The sequence below is a fragment of the Exophiala bonariae genome, assembly GCF_035927105.1.
Source record: "Exophiala bonariae strain CCFEE 5792 chromosome Unknown scaffold_1, whole genome shotgun sequence".
In the NCBI taxonomy this organism is placed as follows: domain Eukaryota; kingdom Fungi; phylum Ascomycota; class Eurotiomycetes; order Chaetothyriales; family Herpotrichiellaceae; genus Exophiala; species Exophiala bonariae.
This window is the reverse complement of record NW_027042476.1, coordinates 1450044-1463913: the sequence shown is the minus strand read 5'-3', so window position 1 is coordinate 1463913 and position 13870 is coordinate 1450044. Positions and strand designations below refer to the sequence as shown.

The 13870-nt window shown below is 51.0% G+C and overlaps 6 protein-coding genes across 6 annotated transcripts; 3 read left to right on the top strand and 3 right to left on the bottom strand.

The window, feature by feature from the left end:
* Positions 1–411: 411 nt before the first annotated feature.
* LTR84_000519 (uncharacterized protein) lies at positions 412–1122 on the top strand (the record flags this gene model as incomplete). Its single annotated transcript, XM_064844149.1, has 1 exon — positions 412–1122. One exon carries the CDS (start codon positions 412–414, stop codon positions 1120–1122), a length of 711 nt encoding a protein of 236 aa, XP_064712009.1.
* A 689-nt stretch (positions 1123–1811) lies between these two features.
* On the bottom strand, positions 1812–2946 carry LTR84_000518 (uncharacterized protein; the record flags this gene model as incomplete). Its single annotated transcript, XM_064844148.1, has 2 exons — positions 1812–2765; positions 2845–2946. The coding sequence occupies 2 exons, from the start codon at positions 2944–2946 to the stop codon at positions 1812–1814; spliced, it is 1056 nt and encodes a 351-aa protein (XP_064712008.1).
* Positions 2947–3412: 466 nt separating this feature from the next.
* Positions 3413–5610, top strand: LTR84_000517 (uncharacterized protein; the record flags this gene model as incomplete). The annotated part of the gene is made up of 3 exons (XM_064844147.1): positions 3413–3646; positions 3710–3795; positions 3852–5610. The coding sequence occupies 3 exons, from the start codon at positions 3413–3415 to the stop codon at positions 5608–5610; spliced, it is 2079 nt and encodes a 692-aa protein (XP_064712007.1).
* Positions 5611–6347: 737 nt separating this feature from the next.
* Positions 6348–8305, bottom strand: SUB2 (Suppressor of the cold-sensitive snRNP biogenesis mutant brr1-1; the record flags this gene model as incomplete). The annotated part of the gene is made up of 4 exons (XM_064844146.1): positions 6348–6654; positions 6708–7068; positions 7125–7535; positions 8062–8305. The coding sequence occupies 4 exons, from the start codon at positions 8303–8305 to the stop codon at positions 6348–6350; spliced, it is 1323 nt and encodes a 440-aa protein (XP_064712006.1).
* Positions 8306–9876: 1571 nt separating this feature from the next.
* On the bottom strand, positions 9877–10482 carry LTR84_000515 (uncharacterized protein; the record flags this gene model as incomplete). Its single annotated transcript, XM_064844145.1, has 2 exons — positions 9877–10131; positions 10198–10482. The coding sequence occupies 2 exons, from the start codon at positions 10480–10482 to the stop codon at positions 9877–9879; spliced, it is 540 nt and encodes a 179-aa protein (XP_064712005.1).
* Positions 10483–12744: 2262 nt separating this feature from the next.
* On the top strand, positions 12745–13788 carry LTR84_000514 (uncharacterized protein; the record flags this gene model as incomplete). Its single annotated transcript, XM_064844144.1, has 1 exon — positions 12745–13788. One exon carries the CDS (start codon positions 12745–12747, stop codon positions 13786–13788), a length of 1044 nt encoding a protein of 347 aa, XP_064712004.1.
* Positions 13789–13870: the final 82 nt, after the last annotated feature.

The window sequence follows — 13870 nt, the reverse complement described above, 5'->3', positions numbered from 1 at the left end:
GCAAGAACAGGACTGGGGTTCTTTGCTACAGGCTTGGACTTGAAGTTGAAGTTGAACACTGGCATTCGTCAGTGGAGTAAAGATTTCCCGACTCCGACTCGCTAACTTTAATTCCAGCCTTACCGAGAACTCCTCCGGTGGCACATCCTCCCTCATGCCCCATGTCATCTATGAAGTCCAGTGAAGTGAACCAAGAGTTGTTCTCAAGACATGGATACGTCAATCAATTCGACTCAACAATTATAGGGTCTACCCATCTGCTCACCATCAACCACGCGTCATATTGCTCGTCACAGGCTGCTTCGTCCATGGCCCGCTCATCCTCTCCTTCATCTACCATCCATCATCCTAGATCTGCAATTTGAGACACTGCTCACTCATTCTCACTCCAACTGGCCGCACATCTCTATAATGGAACCACGCGCCCGAGCAGGCCGACACAAGGCGAGTCTGAACTTCGGACCCGAACTCTCCGCCCTTCTCTTCGCCTACGGCGCACCCACGCACCCAGACGTCGTCGCACCCATCGGTGCCTCTTCACAGCGCTATCTCAGCAACAACGGCGCCACCAACAACAACACCGCCACAACCTCCAACGCCACCAGCAATACCGAACCCAAGCCATTCAACCAGCCCTTCCCTGAAACAGTGCGGGTCCTCGACGAGATCCTTACGGACTTCATCATCGAAACATGCCACAACGCAGTAAGCGCGGCATCGTACAGCGGACGGGCGAAACTGAAGCTGTCGGACTTTGAATTTGTGCTGCGCCGCGACGCCGTCAAGCTGGGCCGCGTGCAGGAAATGTTCAAAAAGAAGCGCGACATCGACAATAAAAAGAAATTGTTTGACACGAATGAAGGAAGAGAGGGCACCAAGATGGCAGTCGGCGATTTGGTCAATCTTGGTGAGGTAGTGGGTGAGGAGGGTACGGGTAAGGGCAAAGGGAGAGGAAGGGGTAGGCGTAAGAAGCGGGAGAGAGATGATGGTGCCTCGGCTGTCGGTGGTGGGGGTGACGATGCGAAGAGTGGTGTTGGTGGTGGAAGGGGGGAGAGTGTTGCTGGTGACGAGATGGACGTTGACGAGAGAGCCAGTAAGAAAGCGAGGAGCGAGGTTGGTTGAGCGTGTCGATGAGCAGAGCCGTCTATCGACCGACCCGAGTCTTCTCCCACGATCGAATATCAAACATAACATCGATCTCTACAGAGAGGGCGCTCGTCGTCGGGCCTTGCATTCTCACGCCGGCCCGGCAACACAGTTTGGAATGGTCATAATGCAACACATTTATGAGTATCTGTGGTTGGCAGACCATATCGAGGCAGCCTTGGGAACTCCATGGGATGCTTCTCTCGCAATGAAGGGGGAGTCATCAACAGGAACGGAACTCATATGATCATTTCGCCATGATTGTATTATATCATCGAGCGGCATTTGTTCAGTGACGACCTCTACCTACACCTCGAACCCAGGGGTATTGGTGCCGTTCTGTCATCAGCTGTTCATCGACCAAGGACGACCATACCCTAACATCTCCGACCTCCAGCAACATTTCCACTCGTCAATCGACAACGAGGTCGGTCTAAGAAACTGCTTGGATACACCTATTTATCCACCACCCCGGACGCCGTACTTTTTCCCACTGCATCCCAAATCATGCCGAAGCCAGCCAGCAAGCTGCCGAGCAATGCATGGACTCATACTTCATAGATGGATCATATGAGGGTGTCGTTCCAAGCATGCATGCAATAAAATTTCAAGTCGTGGAGGGAAAACGGGATGAGGCCGGCATTGAAAACTGTGCCACGTCATGCTCACAAATTGGCCACTGACAGGCTGTCTCCCCGATTCTGTCGATTCTGTCTATCTCCTCCTTGTCTGTTTCCTCTTCGATCACCCCGTCCACCTTCCTTTTCGTTTCCACCTGCTCCTGTGCTCTCTCCTCCACCAATCGTCAATTGTGCTGTTGCTAGTCTATTAGACAGATCCATCTGTGTGCGAACCATGTTGGCCAGATATGAAATGGTGAGCACATCCTGGATATGGTTGTTGAAGTCCTTCTCGATCTCGGCCGGGTCAACCTTGGGCGCGAGAGCGAGCGTGTTCAGGAGAAATTGACCCAAGGCAGTCGAGGGCTCTTCTTCCTCTTCAATCACGTTTTCCACGTATTTGGCCACCCGGTCGAGCATGCCCAACGTGTCCTCCAATGATCGTTCGAGATTCTCAATATCCGTCAGTGCAGTACCTGTGCCGTTTTCCGAGGATTTGGCGTTCTGGATGGCATCGACACCTGCGCGGTCGGCTTCGCTATAGTTGATGGCGTAGGGGACGGGGATAAATGCGGCGGAATCGGCTGCCCGTTCGGGGCTCACGCCGACGGGCGATGAAATGTACGTCCTGACTTCGACGTCTTTGCCCGGCTGGCTCGAGACTGTAACGTGGACAGCAGGATATGGGAATGTACCTTCACCTTGACTGCTGTAGTGGTTTTGAATCAAGGCCGAGAAAGTGTTAAGTTCCGAACTCGTCGCATACCATCCCACCAGGATTTCTTTGGGGTTGGCGCGAAGGTGTAGTGCAAGCATGGCCTTTTGGTATTCCATATCGACTTCCACCTGATCAGTGGTCTCGGTGTGACTGACGGCAAAGGAGGAGTGTACGACGACTTGGGACTCATCGGCATCGGAGCGAGTTCCTAGGAGGGTGCCAATGACTCGTTGTTGGTCTGGAGGGCGGCGGGAACAGTGATCCAGGATTGAGAAAAGGGCCTGTCAGATGAACGGGCCGATTGTCAGTAGGCTGAAAAAACGGGTACACTGTCTCTTGTATCTCTTTCTTTGGACTGACCTGGGGTTGTATCACGACACGAAGAGGAGCCACTGTGGGTTGAACACCAACTGCGGCGGGACCAAGAGGCCGAGACAGATGCAACGATCCATCGTGAGCCATGCTGGGCAGAAGGGTGTGATGAAGGACTGTTGACTTGAATTGGCGATAGACTTGTCAGCCTTTACGAAAGGTCGAAGGCGTGGTGGTGGTTCCAGATCCAACTTGAGACTGCGGGCAACTTTCCCGCACACTGCACTCTCAGCCTCGTGGAAATTTCGATCATTTTGCGTGGGCCGTGCGATTCAGTGGGATCTTCACGTGATTTGAAGACTACTCGCGATACCTGCTATATTAGTTGGCTATGCAGAGATCTAATCTAATCTTAAATCCTGTCGATTCGAGATGGGTACTGGACATACATATCAGATCGGGCCGCCATTGGATATGAATATGACGAAGTTGCCTCCCTCTCCTACAATTTTTGGCTTTGGTGATCCATCTTTCCATCTTTGTTATTCATTTGCCTTGTCTTTGGGTCGAGTCACCATTGGATAGAAACACAGCTCATCATTGTCACTACAAGAATATGAGTGTGAATGGGCTGCTTCGAAAAGACCAGCTCGAAAGGAGCCTTCACGACGAGAAGAAATTGATCGAGGAAGGCATACTGAAAGAAGACAATCCTCTGGACTTCAGCGAAAACTTCCAGAGACTATGTGCCGCTTCCAGACGTGGCGACCTCAAGGTCTGTCAGGAAATGATTCAAGAGGGCGTTAACATCAATGCCAAAGATCAGTATGATTATACTCCTTTGATCCTGGTAAGTCTGACCGCTCTTGTTCTCAAATCAATACATCAGGACATTTGGTGACCCTATGAAAAGGCCAGCTTGTGTGGCCACTTTGAAACTGTTCAACTCCTACTCGAGTCTGGCGCTTTATGCGAACGAGATACTTTCCAAGGCGAAAGGTTATTGACCCAAGCGTCCATGTTTGAAGCGGGCAGATGCTGATACATTGAATCAGATGCCTATATAACGCATTGAACGATAAAATACGAAATCTACTATTACAATATGATTATTCCAAATCTACCGACCCACTTCAACCACTTGCCTCTCATTTGGTTTCGCTGTTAACAAGAGATCACCCTAAAACGGCTGACATCACCATCACGACGCCAACGGAATCATTTCAGTTACATAAATACATTCTTGCCGCACGCTCACCATATTTCAGTAGCAAGTTTGTTTCTGCCCCGGACACAGCTTCATGGAAGCTACCGCCAACGATTCCACCACAAGCCTTTGGAATCGCATTAAAACACCTATATCTGGGCGAACTCCCACGCGATCTTGGTGGTGGGCCAGGAACTGGCTTCACGGATTCGGAAATTCTTGCTGGTGTCGATCGAATCAGCAAGCATTTGGAGATCCAAAATCTTTCACAACTCATCCTTGACAATACAGATCGTAGATTGGCACGACAACGGCGACAGGATGAGGTTGAAAGAGGCCGAGATCAACTGGCATCTTGGTTCCAGAATAACGTCTTGCGACATGCCATGGAGACAGATACAGCCAAGGTCAACGACATCAAGTGGGATCGGGATAATGGCATCTTCGCCGATATCCTTCTTTGCGCCGATGAGGATCATGAGGATGACGAAGACAGCGCCGTAAAAGGCACCAACCAACAGTCTAACACGCTACTATCCACCACTTCAGCCCTCGGCATTCCATTCGAAACATCAACGACATCACGCAACGCATCCCGCTCTCCCTCACGCTCACGACCCCAACAGTCCCGCTCGCGCAAATCCAAGATCTACCCTGTCCACAAAGCACAACTCCTGCGCTCGGAATACTTCACGACAATGTTCGAGTCATCATTCCGCGAAGCACAATCGACACCACATCTCCAGATTGTCAACATCGACTGCTCACCCACCGTGCTCGAGATCATCCTCACCTTCCTGTATACCGAAAAGGCGGACTTCGGCCTTGATGTGGCAGTCGACGTACTCTTCGCCGCAGACATGCTGTTCCTCGACAAAGTCAAAGCCAAAGCCGCGGTGGTCATCTCCAGTCTGGCCAACGGCAACGCAACGGGTATGTCTGGCGGCGCGATCAGCGGCAACGGAGTGACCAACGGCAGTTCCAGCGCCCACCTCGACCTCGACGCAAGCAACGCCACTGCAACAGAAGACGTCATCGACATCTACGAAATCCTGCGTGCCGCCTGGTTGACGCGTGTCCAACGCCTCGAGGAGTTCGCGGCACGCTACATCGCATACCGACTGGAGGCGTACATTGACGACCCGGAGTTCGCAGAACTGGTGCAGGAGTCAGCTGGGCGAATCACCGCACGCCAGGAGACGGACAGCATCGAGCTCGTCGACGACATCCGATACTACCTGTCGGAAAGGTTCCGACTGAGATTCGAAGACGTGGGCATCGACGAAGTCATGGACGAAGAGGCCGCTGTGCGGGACGCAATGACTGCCACCGAGTGCCAGCCGCTCGATCACGCCGCAACAGAAGGAGGCGCGAAGCCGTCTGCCCTGCCCAACGTTCACCCGAACGGAAATCCAGAGAGCCAGCAAGCACAGGCAGAGATCGAAAACAACGCGGGATCCGGCGTGCCAATCCTCCTGCAGGGAGGGGCCGTGCGGACGCTCGACGGCGAGCTTGCGGGCGACGAATTCGCCGCCGACGCCGTGAACTATCAGCTGCTGCTCGGCAAGATCGATGCGCTGCTGGAGCGCTTGAAGCTCGACGCTTAAAATGGAGACTTGATGCGACACGTTGCAACGACATTCGACTGCGCGGGGCGCGGGCGGGGCGAGATGTGGTTGGGTCCTTGCGATGTAGATGGAGGCTTCGCTTGAGTTCTAACTAGTTGTGCCCAGAGATGAATTGACTTATGCGTATGCACTACATATGGATGGCGATTGATGAAATATTTGGACGTGGGCATGAGGATGATCACCTCGCTTGATACTATGCAGGTACCGTTCCTATTGATGTCGATTGGAAGGATACGTGCACTTTTGGTGTTGTATTGTAGCGTGTTATATGAAGGAAGCATGGCATATAGAAGTAGACAGATATGCATTTATAGACGGATGCTATAGAAATCATGAACACAACCCTGATTTTAAAAGAACACGAAACAGAGGCGATCTGAACAAGCACTGGCATGTCATTTAATGGCCTTGGTAGCTAACTAGTAGGTAGCACGCTCGGGGTGTATGAGCAGCAAGAAGATTTTCGGGATAGGCCCATAAGGAAACACATCATGCAAGGTAATAGCTTTTCTGTCAATTTCTGGCATCAACCTATAGTGTTGTCAATTTGTTAAGAGGTTGCCTCGTTGCATCATCCCATCCCCCAAGTGTCCAGTACCACCCATTGTATTGGTCATACACACGAACAAGGAGAGAAGTCAATAACCCTGAAATAAAGAGCGTGAGCTGGTGTTGTGCATACACAGCGCTCCAAGAATTTTCCCAATAGCCATCTAAGATGCCATGTAGGTGCTTGAGTCGACACCTCCTTCTGGGTATGGAGGCAATGGTGCTTGGAATCGACTCTCGATCTCCTTGATGACTGTCTCATCAGTCTCACTGCTGACGAATGAGATACTGAGACCCTTGGTACCAAAACGACCAGCACGACCAACACGATGGAGATATGAATCAGCGTCGGCGGGAAGGTCGTAGTTGATGGCCAGATTGATACGCTCGATATCAATACCACGACCAAAGACATCAGTAGCCACACAGATACGTTTGTTGAATTCCTTGAACTCTTTGTATCTCTTGATACTATTCTCTTGTCAGTATTGCCGTCTATTTGAGACCAATTTCTGGGTACTCACCGCTCCTCTTGGCTTACTCCCGAGTGGACAGCAATACTTGGGAAATTGCATTCTCGTAGCAATTTGTCCAGTTCAGTTGCTCGAAGTGTACTCTTGACGAAGATAATGACCTGGTTGAACTCCAAACTATCAAGCAGATCGTTCAGTTTACGATTCTTCTCGCCTTCGCTGAGTTTGATAGAATATTGTTGAAGACCGTGCAGGGTTAGCTTGGTCTCGTCATCAACAAAGACTTCCAGTGGGTGTCTCATGAACTTTCTGCAAATGGGACGGATTGTCTCTGGAAGAGTGGCGCTGAACATCATGACCTGCTTCTCAGTGGGAGTTGCACGGAAGATTTCTTGAACGTCTCGGCGCATATCTGATTTGCGTCTGGTTAGATTGGGAATGGCTTTCGAGAAATGGTTGTGTACATACCGATTTGATCCAACATCTTGTCGCATTCATCAAGGACGAAAGCCTTGACGTTGCGCAATGACAAGTATTTGTCGCGAACCAGGGCATTGAGACGACCTGGAGTACCGACAATAATGTTGGGGAAAGATTCCTTGTTCTTGAGGAGTTCGATATCTTTCTGAATGGGTGTGCCACCATAGAAAACTGCAGTTTTGACCTCCGGAAGATACTTGCTAAAGCGAGCATATTCGTTCTTGATCTGGTATGCGAGTTCTCGAGTGTGGCACATAACCAAGACCGAGGCCTCACCCGGAATGGGTTCAAGCTGATGAAGGGTGGTCAAGACGAAGACCGCAGTCTTACCAAGACCGGATTTGGCTTGACAGAGAATGTCGACACTGAGAAGGGCTTGCGGAATGCATTTTTGCTGGACTGTAGTGAGGTGCGGATGTTAGACTTGTTTTCCAGAATCAAAATGTGGTAATATCGCAGCTTGGTCCGTCCATCTCCTTGTATGGTCGATGTCTTCAGTCAAAGGTATTGTTGTTCTTTAGGTAAGCTCTCCACCTCTTTGATAAATTGCTCGCAACACCAAACAAGACCATCCATTGCCTATCGAATACTACAACGAAGGCAAGCTTGTCATCCGGACAAGAAAACAGTGATAGCATTCTCAGCGTATCAAACTGTGCGCATCAGTCGTCTCATCAACTTTCGATGATGAGACTTTGATTGCGTCTAGGTCTTTTGCGTTGCGAGTCTGAAAGCAGCTAGCCAACTAGGCGAAAATTGGTGAAGGCATATGTGACACCTTTCTGAGCCGATATCAAAGGGCTGCGGGAACACTCCGACTATTGACAGTGGTGGAATTGACACCTTTCTTTTCTTTTGGAGATGGACGGACGCTCGAAGCAGGAACAGAGATGGAGGAATATTGTTTGCAGGAAGAATGACTAACCCTCCGAAGGATGTTCGAAACCGCAGTCGGTGATGGCTCGTAGCAATTCGCCTTTGAGCAGGAAATCTCTGAAACCAGTGGAGTGGATGCCGACATAACTGCCCTTTCCCTTGTCTGTACTCTTGCCGCCTGAGACGGTCAAGTCGCCTTTCTTAGCAGCACCATTGGTGGCACCTGCTGCGGGAGTCTCAGTGGACTGCAGCTCCTCATCGGAGTAATCGATGAGATCTTCTTCGGCAGACATGTTTGATTAGTTGATGATGTGATTGGTGTTTGTTGTGGTGAGAGCGCAGAGGATGCGAAAGGCTGAGGTGAAATGAGGCGGGAAAGAAAAGATGATGAGGGGTCTGAACAATGATCGATGAGACCGAAAACAGAACCAGCAAAGGCCTGATGGGAGGAAAAGTGGGAGAGAAAGTTGGAAGAAGAGGGTTCAAGAGTCAGGAATGATGAAGGAGAGATGGTTGCTCGCAGAGGGATGAATGTCTGAGCTTTTGAGGTCGTGCGTGAGTCGTTTTCAGAGAGAGCGAGAATGGGGAGGCAACCGTTGCGGGTTCAAGTTCACTTTGGGTTGCGATTGCGGCTGCGGGAAGAATGTGGTCACGTGGCAGGGGTAAACTATACTAGGCCAAAAAAAGACTATCTGGCTATCTCTTAGCAAAGCTCCGGGCAACAGCAAGGTTTTGAATGTTCTGTCGCCTCACTAACTTGGAACACTTCAACAAGGACAGAAAATTTATGCGGCTTGCCTGTAGCTACCGCATGACAGTCTGGGCACACGATGAGGCAAATCTGCAATAGTCATGGCCAAATCAAAAAACTCAAAGGGCGGTAATCAATCTGTCCCTCAAAAGCACCTCCATTCTAGACTGTCATACCTACACCAAGCAGCGAGCTTCCTCGCAGGGACTGAACAGCACGCTCCATTACCATCCGCTGCCAATGTCAATCCATCCTCCCTTGAAATGACAGAGACTGCTAAGAAAAGAAATGATGGACATGGCTCCGAGTCGGTCCGGCTCTTGAGTCATCTTCGCGGAGTGTCCAGGAAAACTCAAATTCGGCTTACTCCCAAGGTCAAACACACAATGTGCAAGCGCTGTGACGCTTTACTCGTCCCTGGAAAGTCCAGTCATGAGACGATCGTAAACCCCAGCAAGGGTGGTGTGAAGCCATGGGCTGATGTTTTTGAGATTCACTGCCATAGATGTGGGACCGTCAAAAGATTTCCACTTGGACCAAAGACTAGGAAGGAGATTGACAACGAGGATCAAACAAACAAGACAAAGAGCCCCAGTGCATAGCATTCCATTCCAAATACCTCAATGGTCAGTTATTGCTCAAATAGGGCGGAAAACTTTGATCATTGTCCCAGGTTGTCTCTTTTATAGCGTGAGCCATGACTGTTCTAGAGACGCTTTTCAACCAGAATCCACCTCCACAGTACAGTAAATAGCGTAAGAAACAGCATATCACAACAACTCCTGAAACACCCAGAATGATGATTACCGAAAAAAGTAATACACCCCTGATATTCATACAATCATTAAACATAGCCTCATCAATCAATATCCAGCCGTGAGGCTTCTCTGTCTGCCTTCGCCGTCGAATAGAAATGATTAAACAAACTTGGAAAGTCATATTAGATCTGATCAATCGCAGATCAAATATTATGGAAGTATAACGAGGTGAGGTGTCGCTGGAGAGGCAATAAGTGGATATGGCGGGAGGGAAATAGCAATATGTAACGGATTGTCGTAATGTGTTGGTCGTTATCGGGAGGTTGGGTATTGCGGTTCAATGTGAAAAGCCAAATCAACGTCGTGGGCGCGTGCCCGAACCATGACCACTTGAGTGGCTTCGGTCTAGTCTATCGCCCATGTTGTCGACTTTGATTCTGAGTTGTCTGACTTTTTCTCGAATGTGTTTCAGCTTCTCAAATTCGTCTTCCCAGCGATCGATTTCTGCGAGTATATGCTTCATCCTCCGGATCTGGGCATCGGCATCCTGGACAGTACCAGCTGCACGATTGTTGGAACTATGGACGGACTGTTCGGTGGCGGCCTCGAGCTATACGGATGGAAAACGTGGTTAGTGGGTTACTCGCAAAGAGTGCGGGTGTGGGGGGCACCATACTCTTCCGATTCGCTCTTGAATGCCTCGCATGACATTTTCCATGTGAACATATAGACTGTGCAAACTGTGGGGGTCCAGCATAATGCGACCTGTGACACCTTGGCTGCTGGCGGCGGATGCGCCTCTTGAACTTGGTTGAGATCTGTTGGTGCCGCGGCCACGGTCTTGGGCGTTGCCACTTGCATGACTGCGCTGGGCTAGAACCTGCTGTTGTTGGCGAAATAAGATCAACTCGGCTTGAGTCAAACCCAAAACAGAGTCGGCGACGGACTGAGGCGCGGACATGGACGTCCACGGTGGACTGGAGAGTTCGAGACTGTAACCAATGTCGTTGAGATGAGCAGTGGCTTTGACGGGTTCCCGTGGAGATCAAACATAACATAGCAATTCTAAGAGCTGATAGGATGTGCGGGAAGCCGTCAAGAGTGGTGCAAGAGGGTGCCAACAGCGATTTGGCTGCGAGATATGGCAGTAGGGATGAGCCTGGTCATTGTAGCTTGACGTATGAGAGGGCGCCTCTGGACAAAAACAGAGCCTCAACTTGGCGAAGCGCTGCAATGTTTCTCTCTCAAACGAGAAACTAACCCAGTCCTTCTAGGCCTCGTTCCTGGCGGGTGGCTGTGGTCGAGGGGGTTTGAGGGAGAGGCAGAGGAAGAGGGGTGTTGGGGTCAGGAGCGGAGTGGCCTCAGGCCAAGGAGAGTCGGACAACGACAGGAGGGTGAGTAGGAAAGGAGAAGGTCAAAATAGAGTATGTGCAGGATAGAAGAATGGGCACGGAAGCGGAGACGGAAGTGGTGGAGGACTGTTTCATCACCTGCGACGATGAACAAACCAAGTCGTAGGGAAAAGTAGAAGAGGAGTGAGGGACTGCTAGTGAGAGGAGGAGGTGGAGGAGGAGAGAAGCGCGGCTAGTAAGTAGGTCGGTGGTAAATTAGTGTGATGGTACGCTCGAGATGGGTCTGTACAGGTACAGCTCAATCAGAACGAACAAGTAGTGTTGGCCATCGCCTCAGCCATATCCATGTACATATATGTAGGTTGAGGGTATATAAAAGATCAGTGGCAGGACACGAGTGTACTTAAAGGAGACGTTCAGTCTCCTGAACAATTGCAACAACAAGAGCGATCAAGATGCAACTTGCAAAAGTCCAGTCTGTGAGGCGGATGCTGTTCAAGCAGTACTCGGGACGGAGCAGCTTCAAATCCATGGATATCTGGTGGATAATGGATACGAGAATTCTGGAGGAGCAGCGTGATCAACCTGCATGGATGTGGGCGAGCAGGGGAAGGTGGTCATGGATGTTTCAAATTATTGGCCACGAGCAAGAAAGCAAAAAACCAGGAGTTTTGAGTATTTTCACGAGGAAAAATGGTGGACGGCTCCTATGCGCTGACTCTGTCGAGCCTGTCAGAAGCCCTCTCGGCCACCTGGCGGGCTGTTTACAGGCTTAGAAATGGTTAAAGAAGGCCCAATCTGTACCCTGTAGCCGGTAGCTTCAAGGACGGGTTGGCCCAAATATTAAATGACCCAGTTACTCGAGTCGCGCGATAACTTCCCCCCTCCGGGCCCCTAAGGAACCAGGGACGAGCTTGGAGCTGTCCGTGTTCATCCCACACTTTTGACTGTCTAACCACCTGTCCGTGCATCCTGTGGGTGGAAGTGAAGGCTGAAAAGTCATCCCACCTTCCAGAAGATACCTCCTCCGGATCACGAGCAAGGACGGATACCAATCTCCCATATAGTGCTGAATAGGAAGCATTATCAACTGATTTCATGTCTACCCTGTAGCGATGATTATGAACAAATACTCCTATTATTTGATCCATCGACTCTTCCATGAAACCCTCAGCCGGGCTGCGAGGTTACCGCCAGCCTTGTTCCAGCCGCCCCTCCTTTCCGGGAGACCTGAGCAGTTCCGTCATCCCCCACCATGATTAGCATCTCAGTTAAAGCCCAAGGCACTTTAGGACTGGAAGTGCACACTCCGATTGCCCTACCTCCTCGTACGCGTAGGTACTTGCCTCACCTAATTCTTTTGTCCAATTCCCAAAAAATATGTTTGTGTTCCATCGCTTGCAACAACCACTGCATTGCTATTTCAATCTGGTCTGGACTCGGTTCACTCCTCCAACGAGACCCGTTCATGCAGGAGGTTGTTCTGAATAACCACTTCCCCATCCACTTTATGCCCTTCAAACCGTAGCTGCAGCCTGTAATGCAGGACTACTGCAACTGTCAAACCCTGATTACCGCCCTCAGCCGCTCCTTTTGTCCAACTTCAGCTCCCGTCGACACCTTTTCTGACCGGTGAGCCCTTTAAGAACCATGTCATCAAAAAACTTCGTGTAAATTGGTCCACCGTACGCCCTACTCCGTACCATCTGCATCATCATTCATCTCCTACGGCGACGCTCGTGCCACCGTAATTGTGGGGACAAAGTTGGCAGAGCCTTACTCCAACTCCAATCGTTCACTTGATTGACGTACACTCTCTTGCCTTGTTGATACGACCTCCCACCAAACTCCCAGGCCGACATAATTCCACCATGGCCCGCGATAAAGAACGCTCGATCAATCCGGCCCAGCAACAGCGCAAACTCGAGAAACAGAAACAACTAAAAAAGAGTCGCGCGGAACTCCAAGAGCGCCGCAATGAAAAATTGGCTAAGCGAAACCCCGACCGTATCGAGCGACAGATTCAGGACCTGAAAGCTCTTGAAGCCTCGGGCGAGATCAAAGCCCGTGAAAAGGCCATTCTCGAGGACCTTGAACGAGACCTTCGAGCGGTGCGGAAAGCGAGAGAAGCACTGGGCGAGAAAGCGCCAAACTTCGGCGGTGCTAACAGCCAACGCAGGAGAGAAGGAGATGGCAACAATGGGAACGTCCTTGGCAAGAGAAGACATGACGGAGAGCGGAAAATCTCCCACCATAACCGAAGAGACTCTTCGGGGAGCGACACGGATGATTCGGTGCGCCGCATCCCCATGCCCGAAGACACTCCGCCGCCCATACCACGCGAGTTCGCCCGCAGTAATTTCAGGAGGAATCCCGGTACCGCCGCTGACGGAAACGACGCTGCAAACGCACCTCAAGGGAACCATTCACTCCCCAATAGACCAACAGCCACCGTGGAATCTAAAACAACATACTCCAGTGCGCCGCAAATCCGCGATCTGAAGAAAGAAGCAGTTGGCCGATTCGTCCCCGACGTCGTTCGCCGGAAGCAGGAAGCCGCCAAGGGCGGTCCCGCGGGGCGCTTACTCGAGCCCGAGGAGATGGACCGACTGGAGGCGGAGGGCTACCTGCAGAAGGAGAAGGAGAGGCAGGCGAAGCAAGACTCGGTGGCGGCCTCGACGACCGGCGCTGCGGTAACAGACAGCAAGCCCGGGATTGACGAGGAGGAGGCCAAGAGACTGGCAGAGGAAGAACGCCGCTTTCTGCAAGAGCTGGAAATGCAGGATGCTGGTGCGGACGAGCCTGAACGGAACCAGACGGCCGGTGGTAGTGGTGGTGGTGTTGCTACGGAGTCGCTCCCTCAAAGGCCAAGTCGGAATGTACAGATCGAGGAGGTCGAGGACGAGGATGCTTAGGCAGAGCTAGGTAGGTACCCAACTCTGGTCACTTCCCTGTACCCGCGCGTACGTACCTCTTTTGGGTGGAGAGAGTTACTAT